Source organism: Notolepis coatsorum (assembly GCF_963971535.1).
Source record: "Notolepis coatsorum genome assembly, chromosome: 6".
NCBI classification, from domain to species: domain Eukaryota; kingdom Metazoa; phylum Chordata; class Actinopteri; order Aulopiformes; family Paralepididae; genus Notolepis; species Notolepis coatsorum.
In genome coordinates this window covers 1346238-1361992 of record NC_140170.1, presented here as the reverse complement: position 1 = coordinate 1361992, position 15755 = coordinate 1346238, and the positions used below count along the sequence as shown (strand labels likewise).

The 15755-nt window shown below is 43.9% G+C and overlaps 1 protein-coding gene across 1 annotated transcript in view; it reads left to right on the top strand.

Moving 5' to 3' along the window:
• Window positions 1-5852: 5852 nt before the first annotated feature.
• Window positions 5853-15755, top strand: part of LOC311230372 (endothelin-3) — a 34849-nt gene continuing 24946 nt past the window's right edge. The window contains exons 1-2 of the mRNA XM_084316639.1: window positions 5853-6070; window positions 10676-10934. Coding sequence (XP_084172765.1) covers window positions 6001-6070; window positions 10676-10934 — 329 coding nt within the window. The 5' untranslated portion in view covers window positions 5853-6000. The remainder of the gene's footprint in view (window positions 6071-10675; window positions 10935-15755) is intronic.

Sequence of the window (15755 nt, the reverse complement as noted above, 5' to 3'; positions counted from 1 at the left end):
CAGCAGTTCAAAGAAGCAGTTGTTTGGGTGGCTGGAGTCTTTGGTTATTCTCTTGGCCTTACCCATGCAGTGCTTGTTGTAAATGTCTTGGAGAGTGGGAAGCCCCCCTCCAATTGTGCGTTCGGCTGAACGGGCCACTCTCTGTAGTCTGCTACGGTCTTGTGCAGTGCTATTCCCAAACCAGGAGGTGATATTGCCAGTCAGGATGCTCTCTATTGTGCATGAGTAGAAGTTCTTGAGGATCTTCTGGCTCACGTTGAACTTCCTTAGGCGCCTAAGGAAGTAGAGGCGCTGCCGTGCCTTCTTGATAACACTGTCAATGTGTGTGGTCCATGTCAAGTCCTCGGATATGTGGACTCCAAGGTACTTAAAACTGTTCATTCTCTCAACCGGTGCCCCGTCGATGATGAGGGGGCTGTAGTCCCTGACCCCCGACCTCCTAAAGTCCACAATCATCTCTTTTGTTTTGCTGACGTTCAGGGAGAGGCTGTTCTCTTGACACCATCCCGCTAGAACCTTTACCTCTTCCAGGTAGGGGACTATGGTATTGAATGTTGAGCTGTAGTCGATGAATAGCATTCCCACATGCCTCTTGTCCAGGTGTGATGCTGCTGTGTGCAGCACATGGGCTATGGCGTCCTCCGTGGACCTGTTGGGGCGGTATGCAAATTGCTGGGGGTCTAGGTTGATGGGGAGGGAGGAACAGATGTAGCCCTTCACTAGCTTCTCAAAGCACTTCATGGCTATGGAGGTGAGAGCTACAGGGCGGTAGTCGTTGAGGCAAGCAGGCTTGGATTTTTTGGGTACAGGGATAATGGTGGACTTCTTCAGACAGGTGGGGATGACAGCCTGTTCTAAGGACAGGTTAAATATGTCAGTGAATACCGGGGCCAGTTGGTTGGCACAGACTTTTAGGACGCAGCCTGGGGATACCGTCCGGTCCTGCTGCCTTCCTGATATTCACTTTCTTAAAGGTCCTCCTCACCTCATGTTCTGTTATCCTGAACACTAAGTCTCCATTGGCAGTGCCCCCCCCCCTCCATTGCAGTGGTTTGTAGGCTGGTGTTGTTATTCACAGCCTCAAACCTCGCATAGAAGGTATTGAGATCATTTGCCAATTGGATGTCACTGTTCAGCTTGAGGGAGGTGCCTTTGTAATCTGTCATCGTTCTGAGGCCCTGCCACATACCTCTAGAGTCAGCCTGTTCATATTGAAGTTCAATTTGATCCCTGTAGCGCCGTTTTGCCTCTATTACTGACCTCCTTACGTTGTATCTCGCCACCTTGTGGTCATTCATGTTGCCCGGCATTGTATGCTGAGGTGCGAGTTTAACGGAGGTCTGTGAGTATATCCACCGTCACGATGGACTTCATGTGTTGTGAAGTGACTGTGGCACGTAGCGGTACCGCAAGTAAACTCACTCCCCTTAAAAAGGCATCCAGACCCATTACTTAGAAGTGAATTCACCTCTTGGTATAGTGGTCTGCGATGTCGCTCATGGTGCGGGAGACCGGGGTTCGACTCCCACTCAGGGCATGTCAAATGAGACCGGTTTCACACGCTTTCAGAGCTTCGCGGATGGATTTGTCTACCAAGGCTTTTGGTTTGGGTAAACTCTAATTGTGGTAGAGGGGATTGTTTCTTCGACCAAAGTACAAACAAAGCCCAGCACTGTTTCCGGGTAGTCATTAATATTATCTGTGTTGTCGCGGAACACACTCCACTCTGTACATTCAAGTGCAGACTGGAGCGTCCCCTTTGACTCCAGAGTCCAGCGCTTAACCTCTCGCGTTACTACAGGGGCGCACTTGAGACTTTGTTTATACTGCGGTAAAAGAAAGATGGCGTCATGGTCTGATTTTCAGAAACCACTAGCAGCCTGAGACTTGTACCCGTTCTTAAATTGCGAGTAGCAATGGTCTAGGACAGTGGTTCTCAAACTTTTTACACCAAGTACCACCTGAGATTGTAGCTGGCTCTCCAAGTACCACCATATGACCGGCGTTAAAATACAGTCTATTCAGCTATGCACAGTTCACGCAGGAGGCAAATGTATTCCTAATACCATTATTTATTGTTAACTTTTGTCAGACACAGCCACAATGTACAAAGGGATAGCACTAGAACTAGCAAACGCTTCCACACAACTCATACAATGCAAGGGGCATTGAGAACATAATAACTAACATTCTCAAATTTACTTAATTCTCTCTCTATCTCTCTCTCTCTCTCTCTCTCTCTCACACAGCAAGCAATTGTCCGTCATTCTCTCTCTCACACACTCACACACACACACACACACACACACACACACACACACACACACACACACACACACACACACACACACACACACACACACACACACACACACATTTAGTTACAAAAACTTAATTTCCTGCATTCTGGTGCAGGAATATTTGAATTTTTACCCTTTAAATGCCAGTGTTTGTGATTTGCATCACAAATTATTGTAAAAAAGAAAAGAAAACACATATTCAATACATTTTTGAATGTTTACCCTTTAAATGCCAGTTTGTGTGATGGCATCACAAATTATTGTAAAAAAAACCACAAAAAAAGTAAAATATTTTCAATATATCAAATGCAAAGTACATTTTTCTGGGGGGGATTATTACAGGCTAGGCATGTGTCAATGATTAGCAGCGACACAGATTTTGATGGATTTTTTGTAATGTCAGATTTAACACCAACTCTTTTCAGAAAAGTGGGAGTACTTCATTTTTTATCTGACATTACAAAAAATCTAAAAATAAATGGTTATGATCAGGGCTGAAGTTGAATTAAAGATTTATGACTGTTTAGACTGCATTACTCTCTGTCACAGTGATCTCCTGGTTGTTCCCCACTTAGGTTATCTAACTATCGCGCCACCGCAACCAGAAACACTGGCCTGGCCTGCTTCTAAGTTCAGTGGCCTGGCTCTTTTGTAAATGTTTTCAAGTACCACCAGCAGTACCACCAAGTACCACTAGTGGTACGCGTACCACAGTTTGAGAACCACTGGTCTAGGATATTCCCGCCTCTGGTGGAACAAGTCACATGCTGATAGAAATTTGGCAACACTTTTCTCAGACAACCACAATAGCAGCGTCAACGTTAGCAAGAGTTTGTTTACCTCGTCGTGAAGCATGGACAGCGCGACTCCAGTGTTTGCGTGGGGGGGAATATACACTCCGATCAGGATAACCGACGTTAATTCTCTCGGGAGAAAGAATGGTCTGCACTTGATGGATATTATACTCCAGGTTTGGGGAGCAGTGGTTTGAAAGCTCCTTCACGTTGCCTGGATCACACCAATTGTTATTCAACATGAAGGCTATTCCACCTCCCCGTTTCTTTCCGGATTCTTCCTCCGTGCGGTCTTTGCGATGAATGAAAAAGTGATCGGCCGGTTGAATGGCGTGGTTTGGGACGTCCGGCGTCAACCACGTTTCGGTGAAGCAGAGAGCATTACAGTCTCTAATGTGTCTTTGGAATTGAATCCTTGCTCTGATGTCGTCCAATTTATTTTCGATTGATTGCATATTGGCCAACAATATGCTGGGCAATGGCGTTTTGTGCCTCCTGGACCGCAGCCTGTTTCGGATGCCTGCTCTCTTTCCTCGCCGTCTCACCCCCTTCTTGCTTGGGCCGAGGTCTGGTCCTGTTCTACCCAAGATCTCAGCAGGCCATTGTTGTGGTTCGGCGAGCTGATCCAGAGAGCAATCCAGTTGGTACGTTTTCCTTAATCCAATGTCTATCAGTGACTGACGGTCATACACGTTAAATGCACCAACAGTTGGTACAAACAAAACTCTTAAAACTACAACAGTTGGTACAAACAAAACTCTTAAAACTATAAAAATTAACAACATTACGCACTGTCTTGACGGAGCACACAGATAGGCAGCCGGACGTAGCAGTGCCATTTTGATTCCAGAGAGGGAGAGATGAGTTCTGGACATGTTTTGTCTCTTGGTCCAGGTCTCTGGTGTCTAACAGTCAGTATTCACAGCCTGCATTGTGTCCCTCTGATGAGTGACAGGTGCTTCCTTTGCTTTATAGTTTGTGAAAGTAACTCTGAATTATCACTTTAAATAGCAATGAGCATTCCTACATTAAAGTGACTGTTCAAGGTTCTACTGAGCAGGGGTGACTAACTGTTTAGATGGGATAGCTGCCTGTGGTCACCTGACCTCGTCCCAAAACATAACCCATATAAGTAAGGGATAATGTATAGCTACGAGGTCATTGTCGCAAAATAATTGACCGACACGGAGTTTAAAATACAGAGCCGCCTCGGCGAGGTGTTTTAAACGTCAGTGAAGGTCAATTATTTTGCGACAATGATCGAGTATAGCTATACATTATCCCGCTTATTACATGGCTAACTTACTAACAATATACCTAATTCATTTTACATCGACTCGCAACACTGGTTCTGGCTCCGCTCGTCGCTCCGCCCCCTGTCATCGCCGGCAGCTTCCCCGGCAGCAGAACACCGGCAGTGTCTGATTGCACTGATGTCAGTGGGCTTGATTGCGAACAGCTGCGCACAGCGGTCATTATTGTCCCACAGCGGTCATTATTGTCTGATAACTGACCTCTGACGCGCGCTATTGACCAATCACAAGCAAGCATTTCGGCGAATGTGAAAACGCCATGTAATAACTGTGTATATATGATAGCATTCACAATAATGCTGTATATCACTCATAGATATATTTATTCTTCCTATATATATTTATCCACATATGCCTGTACATTCCTGCACAATACCTTGAACAAAAGTCTGGAGGTGTGGCAGATTTAATTAGTGTAGATGGGGTCATTTAAAGCTCTGATCCGTATTTTTTGTATTTTTTTTTTTACATATGATATAGTCTATATTCACATAACATACTTGAATATATATAACTGTGTTAACCCATTGTAGGCATATACAATATTGATTTATTAATATGTTTGACCTCAGTGCTCACTTGAGGAGCTTAACATTTTTTTTTTTTTTTTTTTACATTTGTTTTAGGTATAGATCTACACCGGCATATAACCCATATCTGTATGATAGCATGTACAATAGTGCTGAATATTCTGTGTATATATATATATATATATATATTTACTCTTACTTATCTTATCTTATATATATATATATATATATATATATATATATATATATATATATATATATATATATATATATATATATATATATATATATATATATATATATATATATATATATATATATATATATATATACATACACAGTAAGAGTTATATATCTCCACATCTGTTTGTACATACTTGCATATAATCCTTGTTACATATCATAATATATCTATCTGTACATATTCCTTACCTCTTACGTAGGCTGCTGGCCAGTATGACTTACCATAGTGTCTTTATACCTGTATCACTGTACATACTAATACTACAGCTCTGTACATACATCTGTTAAGCACAGTAGTACTTGTTTATTTTAAACCCAGTTTAATCACCTGTAGGCTACTTTGTAATTATATTACTATTGCACTTTACTGTTACATTTGCACTCTAGTTGGATGTCAAACCTCTTTTCGTTGTACTATACTTGTGCTGTATGATGATGACAAATCAATACATTTGAATCTAATCTCATCTCGAATCTAAACCGTGGGGGGGGGGGCGCGCCTCTCATCCTCTCTGTCATCCGCGCAGCTCAAGCGGGCGGTGCTCTGCGAGTCTGTCAGCTAATAAAACAGGAGCTGCCCGCCTGGTCGCGGAGACAAACCGCACAGTTGCGCTTTTATTCAATCATTGCACTGTCTGCGACCGAGAGTCGAACCTCTGCGTTGAACAGCTTCCAGTCTGGACTCGAACCGACTTTGCTTTTGGAAACCTCTGGATTCATTCACCCTTGGATTTCTAATCAGTTACATTTTTATTCGTTTTTTAGTTTTTAAACGTTGCTTCCGTTTGCTATTAATTTGATCTCTAATCATCAATGTGTTATGGCTAATGTGTCATCGATTGATGTTGGAGTTTTGCTTCTAATCGCCGCGACAGCGTTTTTGGCAAACGGTGAGTAGTTTATCCTACTTTTTTAGTTTTGGAGTTTATACCATTTTATTTTATTCTACCTTTTTATTTTATTCTACCTTAATTGTCTGTCCGTTGATGTCGCACCAAAAGAAACGATCATATCAAATTCCTCATGTGTAAACTATTTGGCAATAAAGACCTTTCTGATTCACGGTGGAGTAGCAGTTTATAGGCTACCTGTTACCTTGACACTTGATTTACCTGCATTGATTAAATTGATAGTTGAAGAGAGAGAGAGAGAGAGAGAGTTGAAGTTGATCGAGAGAGAGAGAGAGAGAGAGAGAGAGAGAGAGAGAGAGAGAGAGAGAGAGAGAGAGAGAGAGAGAGAGAGAGAGAGAGAGAGAGAGAGAGAGAGAGAGAGAGAGAGAATACAAGACGACCTGAGCTGATTACATTCCTGTTGGCACTTGTCTAAGGAATCACAACATATGTCCAGAAATTATATATATTTTAAATCACTAGTTAATTAAATAAACAATTCGATACTGACTTCAAGTAAGTTTGTACTGTAGGTCGACTATTTCCAACGAGGTGCTAATAGTCAACATTTAGGCGATACACGAATGTAGTGGTACTGTAGACTAATTGAGGAGGTACACAGTTGAGGGGAGTTGGGCATAATATACCCACGTTCTTATTATTATGGTAATTAGAGATGGAGTCATTTAAAGCTCTGATCCGTTTTTTTTTTTTTTTTACATATGATAGTCTATATTCACATAACATACTTGAATATATATAACTGTGTTAACCCATTGTAGGCATATACAATATTGATTTATTAATATGACCTCAGTGCTCACTTTACCCATGCATTGCTTGCGTTGCGCTATAGTGGAACTTGTCTTACAAGATGCCATATCTACTGTTGAGGTTCCATAACATAATTTTATTATGACCAAAGTATGCATGTATAGCGACATGTCTGCACTATCCCTGAAACTGCCGTCTCCAAAAAGACATGTCGGACGTGTTCCTGGGCAGCAGCACCAATGTGTGTGTGTGGCGTTCCTTTTTTTTTTTTTTTTTTTTTTTTTTTGTACACATCTGCTGTATGTGTTTAATTTATTGTTTCAATAGCATAATGCAGCTTGTAAATGTGTCAGGTTTTTTGCAATAATGATTAAAAGAGGTATCATAGCCATTTTCGAGGTCGAAGCAACTTGCAAATGAAAATACTTTAAGTTTAAAATGTGGTTTGGGTGGGGGGTTATTATATTATGTATGTATATTTTAGTTTTTGTCTCGGTTTCACATTGTATAAAATAAAATAGAGAATAAATAAATACATACAAATGTATAAAAGGTTACTATAATGGCACAGTAGATGGTTTGACTATTTCTACCTCAATTCCGTATATGTAAAAACAAAAAAGGAGAGGAAATAATTGTATAGTAAATATAATCCGTATAAAGGCATGTGGTTCCTTCTGCACGGTGCAGTTTCAGAGGAGGGGGTTTAATGTTGTTGTTTGTAAAATACATTTACTGTAATTCTTATAGAATTATTTTATCTTATGTTATCATACTGTAAATGAAAACAAAATAATATTTAGGCAAGTGTGAACCAAAACGTAAGCCCTCCAATTTGCCTCTGAGGACAGTTTGTTTATTCAGTTATGGAAATATACCTTAGAAATGATTGACTTCTCTGACTCCAACAAAACTGCATATAGTGCAACGTTAAAGAAGTAATCCAAAGTGTACAGTTCGTTCTTTAGATAGATAGATAGATAGATAGATAGATAGATAGATAGATAGATAGATAGATAGATAGATAGATAGATAGATAGATAGATAGATAGATAGATAGATAGATAGATAGATAGATAGATAGATAGATAGATAGATAGATATATTGCTAGATATAGTTAGATAGATCTATAGATATATTGTTAGATAGATAGATCTATAGATAGATAGATAGATAGATAGATAGATAGATAGATAGATAGATAGATAGATAGATAGATAGTTAGATAGTTAGATAGATAGATAGATAGATAGATAGATAGATAGATAGATAGATAGATAGATAGATAGATAGATAGATAGATAGATAGATAGATAGATAGATAGATAGATAGATAGATAGTTAGATTGTTAGATAGTTAGATAGATAGAGTGACATTATTTTGGGGGGAAGAGCTGGATTATTATCAAATGACACCCCCCGATTGAGCCTCCTATCGGTTTACGCTCATTCTCGTCTACAGCCAATCACAATCATCTCTCCCATCCAATTCTCCCATTGTATTCCTCCTCCTGACTCTTAAGCAGCAGACCTCGGGCCTCGACACATTTATTAAAGAGATTTGCACTACATTCATACCTAATTTGAAATGGCACCTTACCTCAAAGTTTCGTACCTCATTTTCTGCATTGTACCTCACTGTTTACTCATTTTTACTACTTTAGATTGTATATTGCACTGTATATTGTATATTTGTATATTGTCTATTCCTCTTTACTTTACTTTATTTATTTTTTTACTTACTTTCTTACTTACTTTTTTAATGTATGAAGCACACTCTCAAGGGCTCATACAGAACCAAGAATTTCACCATAAAGTACCTGTATTTTATTGTGATATTTAATAAATAAACTTGAACTTGATACCTTTCTTAACTCCCTCTCCTCTCCTCTCCTCTCCTCTCCTCTCCTCTCCTCTCCTCTCCTCTCCTCTCCTCTCCTCTCCTCTCCTCTCCTCTCCTCTCCTCTCCTCTCCTCTCCTCTCCTCTCCTCTCCTCTCCTCTCCTCGTCTCTCCTCTCCTCTCCTCTCCCTCTCCTCTCCTCTCCTCTCCTCTCCTCTCCTCTCCTCTCCTCTCCTCTCCTCTCCTCTCCTCTCCTCTCCTCTCCTCTCCTCTCCTCTCCTCTCCTCTTTTTTTATTTTATTTCTTTTTCTTACTTACTTTTTTAATGTATGAAGCACACTCTCAAGGACTCATACAGAACCAAGAATTTCACCATAAAGTACCTGTATTTTATTGTGATATTTAATAAATAAACTTGAACTTGATACCTTTCTTAACTCCCTCTCCTCTCCTCTCCTCGCCTCTCCTCTCCTCTCCTCTCCTCTCCTCTCCTCTCCTCTCCTCTCCTCTCCTCTCCTCTCCTCTCCTCTCCTCTCCTCTCCTCTCCTCTCCTCTCCTCTCCTCTCCTCTCCTCTCCTCTCCTCTCCTCTCCATCTCCTCTCCTCTCCTCTCCTCTCCTCTCCTCTCCTCTCCTCTCTTCTCCTCTCCTCTCCTCTCCTCTCCATCTCCTCTCCTCTCCTCTCCTCTCCTCTCCTCTCCTCTCCTCTCCTCTCCTCTCCTTTTTTTTTTTTTTTTTTTTTACTTACTTTCTTACTTACTTTTTTAATGTATGAAGCACACTCTCAAGGGCTCATACAGAACCAAGCATTGATTTCACCATAAAGTACCTGTATTTTATTGTGATATTTAATAAATAAACTTGAACTTGATACCTTTCTTAACTCCCTCTCCTCTCCTCTCCTCTCCTCTCCTCTCCTCTCCTCTCCTCTCCTCTCCTCTCCTCTCCTCTCCTCTCCTCTCCTCTCCTCTCCTCTCCTCTCCCTCCTCTCCCTCTCCTCTCCCTCTTCCTCTCCTCTCCTCTCCTCTCCTCTCCTCTCCTCTCCTCTCCTCTCCTCTCCTCTCCTCTCCTCTCCTCTCCTCTCGCTCTCCTCTCCTCTCCTCTCCTCTCCCTCTCCTCTCCCTCTCCTCTCCTCTCCTCTCCTCTCCTCTCCTCTCCTCTCCTCTCTTCTCCTCTCCTCTCCTCTCCTCTCCTCTCCTCTCCTCTCCATCTCCTCTCCTCTCCTCTCCTCTCCTCTCCATCTCCTCTCCTCTCCTCTCCTCTCCTCTCCTCTCCTCTCCTCTCCTCTCCTCTCCTCTCCTCTCCTCTTTTTTTATTTTATTTCTTTTTCTTACTTACTTTTTTAATGTATGAAGCACACTCTCAAGGACTCATACAGAACCAAGAATTTCACCATAAAGTACCTGTATTTTATTGTGATATTTAATAAATAAACTTGAACTTGATACCTTTCTTAACTCCCTCTCCTCTCCCTCTCCTCTCCTCTCCTCTCCTCTCCTCTCCTCTCCTCTCCTCTCCTCTCCTCTCCTCTCCTCTCCTCTCCTCTCCTCTCCTCTCCTCTCCTCTCCTCTCGCTCTCCTCTCCTCTCCTCTCACCTCCTCTCCCTCTCCTCTCCCTCTCCTCTCCCTCTCCTCTCCTCTCCTCTCCTCTCCTCTCCTCTCCTCTCGCTCTCCTCTCCTCTCCTCTCCTCTCACCTCCTCTCCCTCTCCTCTCCCTCTCCTCTCCTCTCCTCTCCTCTCCTCTCCTCTCCTCTCCTCTCCTCTCCTCTCCTCTCCTCTCCTCTCCTCTCCTCTCCTCTCCTCTCCTCTCCCTCTCCTCTTCCTCTCCTCTCCTCTCCTCTCCTCTCCTCTCCTCTCCTCTCCTCTCCTCTCACCTCCTCTCCTCTCCTCTCCTCTCCTCTCCTCTCCTCTTCTCTCCCTCTGCTCTCCTCTCCTCTCCTCTCCTCTCCTCTCCTCTCCTCTCCTCTCCTCTCCTCTCCTCTCCCTCCCACAGGTTCGTCCTCCTCGTCCAGTGTGGATGAGAGCCACAGGAGGGAGGCGGAGGCCACTAAGCTGAAGGCTCTCGTCGGCGGGGGGATCTTCACGCCGGATCAGAGGAGTGCTCGTCCCCAGGGGGGAGAGGCCTCATGCCCGGAGTGTGATGACGGAGCGGCCCCCCGGCGCCGGGACAAGAGATGCACGTGTTACAGTTACAAAGACAAGGAGTGCGTCTATTACTGCCACCTGGACATCATCTGGATCAACACGCCAGAGTAAGTTCTGGACGGAAATCCTCCTCCTCCTCGGGGATCCTTTTCATCCTCTCTCCAAAAAACGCTTTCTAGTTTCAGAGTACGGCTTCTCGGTCACGTAATCTCAAGTTTAATTATTTTCAACCTCTCAGACCGGAACGGTTTTTAGTTCAAGGACATTTTGGTCGTATCATTTACGTCTCTCTCCGCGGATTGCGAAGTGTGCGGCGGTTGGCTTTAATACTTTAATTTCAGCTAGCTACTCTGAGAATGTCTGTAATCTTAGACGTCTTGCCTATTTCCCCTTTGTGAGGCTTTCTGTGCTATTTAAACACAAGTTTTAGGGGTTACACTTTACTCGAGGGGTTCACACGCCATGATTCATTGCCTATAGAAACTAACGAGGCGCTATACGTAGACATGGACGTGGACGTTGGCAAGCGAAGTAAAGCCCATTCTGGAAGGATTCCGCTGCAGACTTGAGTATAGTCATGGTTAATTAAAGGTTTCTTATGATAACCTCATGACCTAATCCTTATTACTGTGTCCCCTAAGTAAGAAATGAAGGAAATAGGACACGATTAGCGTTTTAGGTCGCTGGTTGGCTTTCCTCAGCTGTTTGACTAGTACATTATTGGTGACACAGGAGGCTTAAAGGTATAATGAGTAGAATCATCCAAGACACAACAACATATAGACTCATATGAACATAATCCCTCTCAATCTTCACTTATCTCTGCCTGCGTTTTCTATCTTTCTTCCTCTCTCGCCGAGCTCGCGGCTTCTCTAGGCGCCAACTGTAAGAAAGAATGAACGCCAACCTTTTAAAGGAAAAGGGGTTTAATTAGAAGAATATGAAGTAAATGCAGCGCTGAATACAACACATTGTCTGCGGAGCTAGTGAGCCAGGTTTACGCACTATTATTTCCAGGCGGCACGTATGTACGGCTGTGTCCATGTCTAAAGGAAAGAGAATTTGACATTTCGAACAGCTCAGAAGTCCCTGAGCCTTCAGGTCTCTCTGGTTTTCCCTCCGTTTTTGGGAGCCGTCTGCCAGTGGCCAACGTGCAGCTTGAGGGGGGGGGGGGTTGCTTTACCTCCTGACCCCCATCTGTGATGTTTGGATTGTTACCGGGCAGCCTAGAAACTGTCTCGGGGATTAAGATGGAAAGGTTTGACTGGGAGAAGGTAAACAGAGAGAGGAGGACCATTTCGATGTGTTCCTCTGACTCTGTCGGAATAAAAAATGCACAGCGGAAAACTCCCCGACGAGGGAAGCAGCTGTAAACCACACAAACCCCCCGTCCTCAATTAACCCTTTCACTGCGACAATACAGCAGGTTAACCTTTCACTACCACACTACAGAAGGTTAACCCTTTCACTACCACACTACATAAGGTTAACCCTTTCACTACCACACTAAAGAAGGTTAACCTTTCACTACCACACTACAGAAGGTTAACCCTTTCACTACCACACTACAGATGGTTAAGCCTTTCACTACCACACTACAGAAGGTTAACCCTTTCACTACCACACTACAGATGGTTAACCGTCTGTGTGTGGTAGTGAAAGGGTTATTAACCTTCTGTAGTGTGGTTGTGAAAGGGTTAAGATAATTCCCGCCTTCTTCCTTTATGACATCCATTATCCATGGGGGACCCTGATGTAAACAAGACGAAAGTCTTTCTCTGGTCTGCATCCCCTTAACAATTGTATGTATTGAGCTGTACTGTACTGTACCCATTCTGCAATCTGTTAATAAAGTTTTCATTCATTCATTCATTCATTCATTCATTCATTCATTCATTCATTCATTCATTCATTCATTCATCCAATCATTCATCATTCGCGGTCAAGGGGTATTTTATTTCCCGGTTTGTTTTCTCGACGTGCAGATAGTCGGCGAAATGAAATAGAACAAATCGACTAATTCCTCACGTGGGTGAGAGAGTCGGGTTCCTCTGTGATGTGGTTACTGGACTTGGAGAAGAACCGGGCCACGAAAGCCAGCGCAGACCTGCGGAGATACCTGTGCATGATGGGACCGAAAGCCCGCGCAGACCTGCAGAGATACCTGTGCATGATGGGACCGAAAGCCTGCACAGACCTCTGAACCGGGGCACGAAAGCCCGCGCAGACCTGTGGAGATACCTGTGCATGATGGGACCGAAAGCCCGCGCAGACCTGCAGAGATACCTGTGCATGATGGGACCGAAAGCCCGCGCAGACCTGCAGAGATACCTGTGCATGATGGGACCGAAAGCCCGCGCAGACCTGTGGAGATACCTGTGCATGATGGGACCGAAAGCCCGCGCAGACCTGCAGAGATACCTGTGCATGATGGGACCGAAAGCCCGCGCAGACCTGCAGAGATACCTGTGCATGATGGGACCGAAAGCCCGCGCAGACCTGCAGAGATACCTGTGCATGATGGGACCGAAAGCCCGCGCAGACCTGCGGAGATACCTGTGCATGATGGGACCGAAAGCCCGCGCAGACCTGTGGAGATACCTGTGCATGATGGGACCGAAAGCCCGCGCAGACCTGCAGAGATACCTGTGCATGATGGGACCGAAAGCCCGCGCAGACCTGTGGAGATACCTGTGCATGATGGGACCGAAAGCCCGCGCAGACCTGTGGAGATACCTGTGCATGATGGGACCGAAAGCCCGCGCAGACCTGTGGAGATACCTGTGCATGATGGGACCGAAAGCCCGCGCAGACCTGCGCATCATGGGGCCGCCCTGCGAGTGGGCGGGTGGACCGCGAGCGATCCCAATTTGCCTCACATAGCACTCCCCCCCGCTGAGCCGTAGGGGATAGAAAAAAAGAGAAAAAACACATTGACTTCCAGATCATGACTGATGCCTGCTGTCTGCGACTTCAAAGCTCAACGTAACCTGAACTATTTTGTCTCGCTGGCTCAAAGGGAACATGGCCTACAGGTGGGATCAGGTTAATTACTTGTCTAAAGAACTCATCTACCTCGCAACCGCCCGCTGACGCCGTGACTAATACCGGCTAAGACCGGCTAATACCGGCTCCCACCCGAATGGATCCAGATCAAAGAGAGAGAGAGAGAGAGAGAGAGACGTCTGCGGCGGCTCGGGAGCTGGAGCAGGTCGTCTAGGTAGTCGGGAAGGTTCCCGGGTTAGATTCCCGCTCCTCCCGGGCAGCGCGTCGATCATGTGTCCTTGAGCAAAACACTTAACCCCCTAACTGCTCCCGATGAGCCGGTGGGCACCTCGCATGGTCTCCTCCGCCGTGAATGTGTGAGTGAATGTGAGGAACACAAAGTGTAAAGCGCTTTGGATAAAAGCTGTTATATAAATTAGGGATGCACCGATTCGATATTGGTATCAGTATCGGCCGCCGATATCAGTAAAATAGCTGGATCGGGTATCGTTAAAAAATAAAAAAATAAATCGGATTTACATTTTATTTTTTTTATAATAAATAAAATAAGAAATAACCATTCAGTACATTTATATCTATGTGTTAATTTGTTACATTTAGTTTCACTAAGTTAGGAAAGTAATGTTTTAAGTCCAGCCTGATGTTGCCTTGTTGCACAAAACAATGATCCCAGTCTCTTCCACACAGTGACAGTGAGGCGTACAGTTTATTAATTGAATGAATGAAGTTTATTTTCTGTCTTTGTTTACAACAAATCAAAAACACACTTGTGATCCTTTACAATTGTTAAAAACTAAATATATTTTAATAAAAAAAAATGAAAAAAAAGTGGATTAATAATCTTTTTTTAAAACTTTTTTGGAGAATCGGGTATCGGATCGGTATCGGTATTGGCCGATACCCAAACCCAGGTATCGGTATCGGGACTGAAAAAGTCGGATCGGTGCATCCCTAATATAAATGCACCATTTACCATTTAGAGACGTGTTTTCCGAGGAAAATTTGCCGGGCACAACTTTGGAGTTTTTTTAAAATATTTTTTACACCCTTCTGACACCCCGGTGTTCTCATATGGTGTGAATCACAGAGTCACCAGTGCCACTGGCTGCACTAATGTGTTGCACAGATTGCTTCCTAAAGGGTCAGACCGGGTCAGGAGTCCCTGCTCTTTTCTTTTTTCTTCTTCTTGGTTTATTTTTCAGGGGAAAACGCACATCAATCAAGAGTCAGACTGAGTTTTAGTCAGGAGTTCACTTGAAAGGCTGCTTTCCACCACTGTCCCCCGGCCAGATGTTTTCAGAGGCCGCCGGAAGATTCGGAAATAGAATAGAATTCAAATGATGTAAAAAATTATGCCTCATAATTATGTAATGTTACTGAAAAGAGGAAACTTAAAGGAGCTGTAAGTGGTACTTTTTTATTAAAATAAGTGTTAAGTACCATCTGACAGCCGTTACTGATGTAGAAAGTCTGGTCAGTAACATGGGTCTGACAGCCATCACTGATATAGAGTGTCTGGTCAGTAACATGGGTCTGACAGCCATCAGTGATACAGAGTGTCTGGTCAGTAACATGGGTCTGACAGCCATCAGTGATACAGAGTGTCTGGTCAGTAACATGGGTCTGACAGCCGTTACTGATGTAGAAAGTCTGGTCAGTAACATGGGTCTGACAGCCATCACTGATACAGAGTGTCTGGTCAGTAACATGGGTCTGACAGCCGTTACTGATGTAGAAAGTCTGGTCAGTAACATGGGTCTGACAGCCATCACTGATACAGAGTGTCTGGTCAGTAACATGGGTCTGACAGCCATCACTGATATAGAGTGTCTGGTCAGTAACATGGGTCTGACAGCCATCACTGATATAGAGTGTCTGGTCAGTAACATGGGTCTGACAGCCATCACTGATATAGAGTGTCT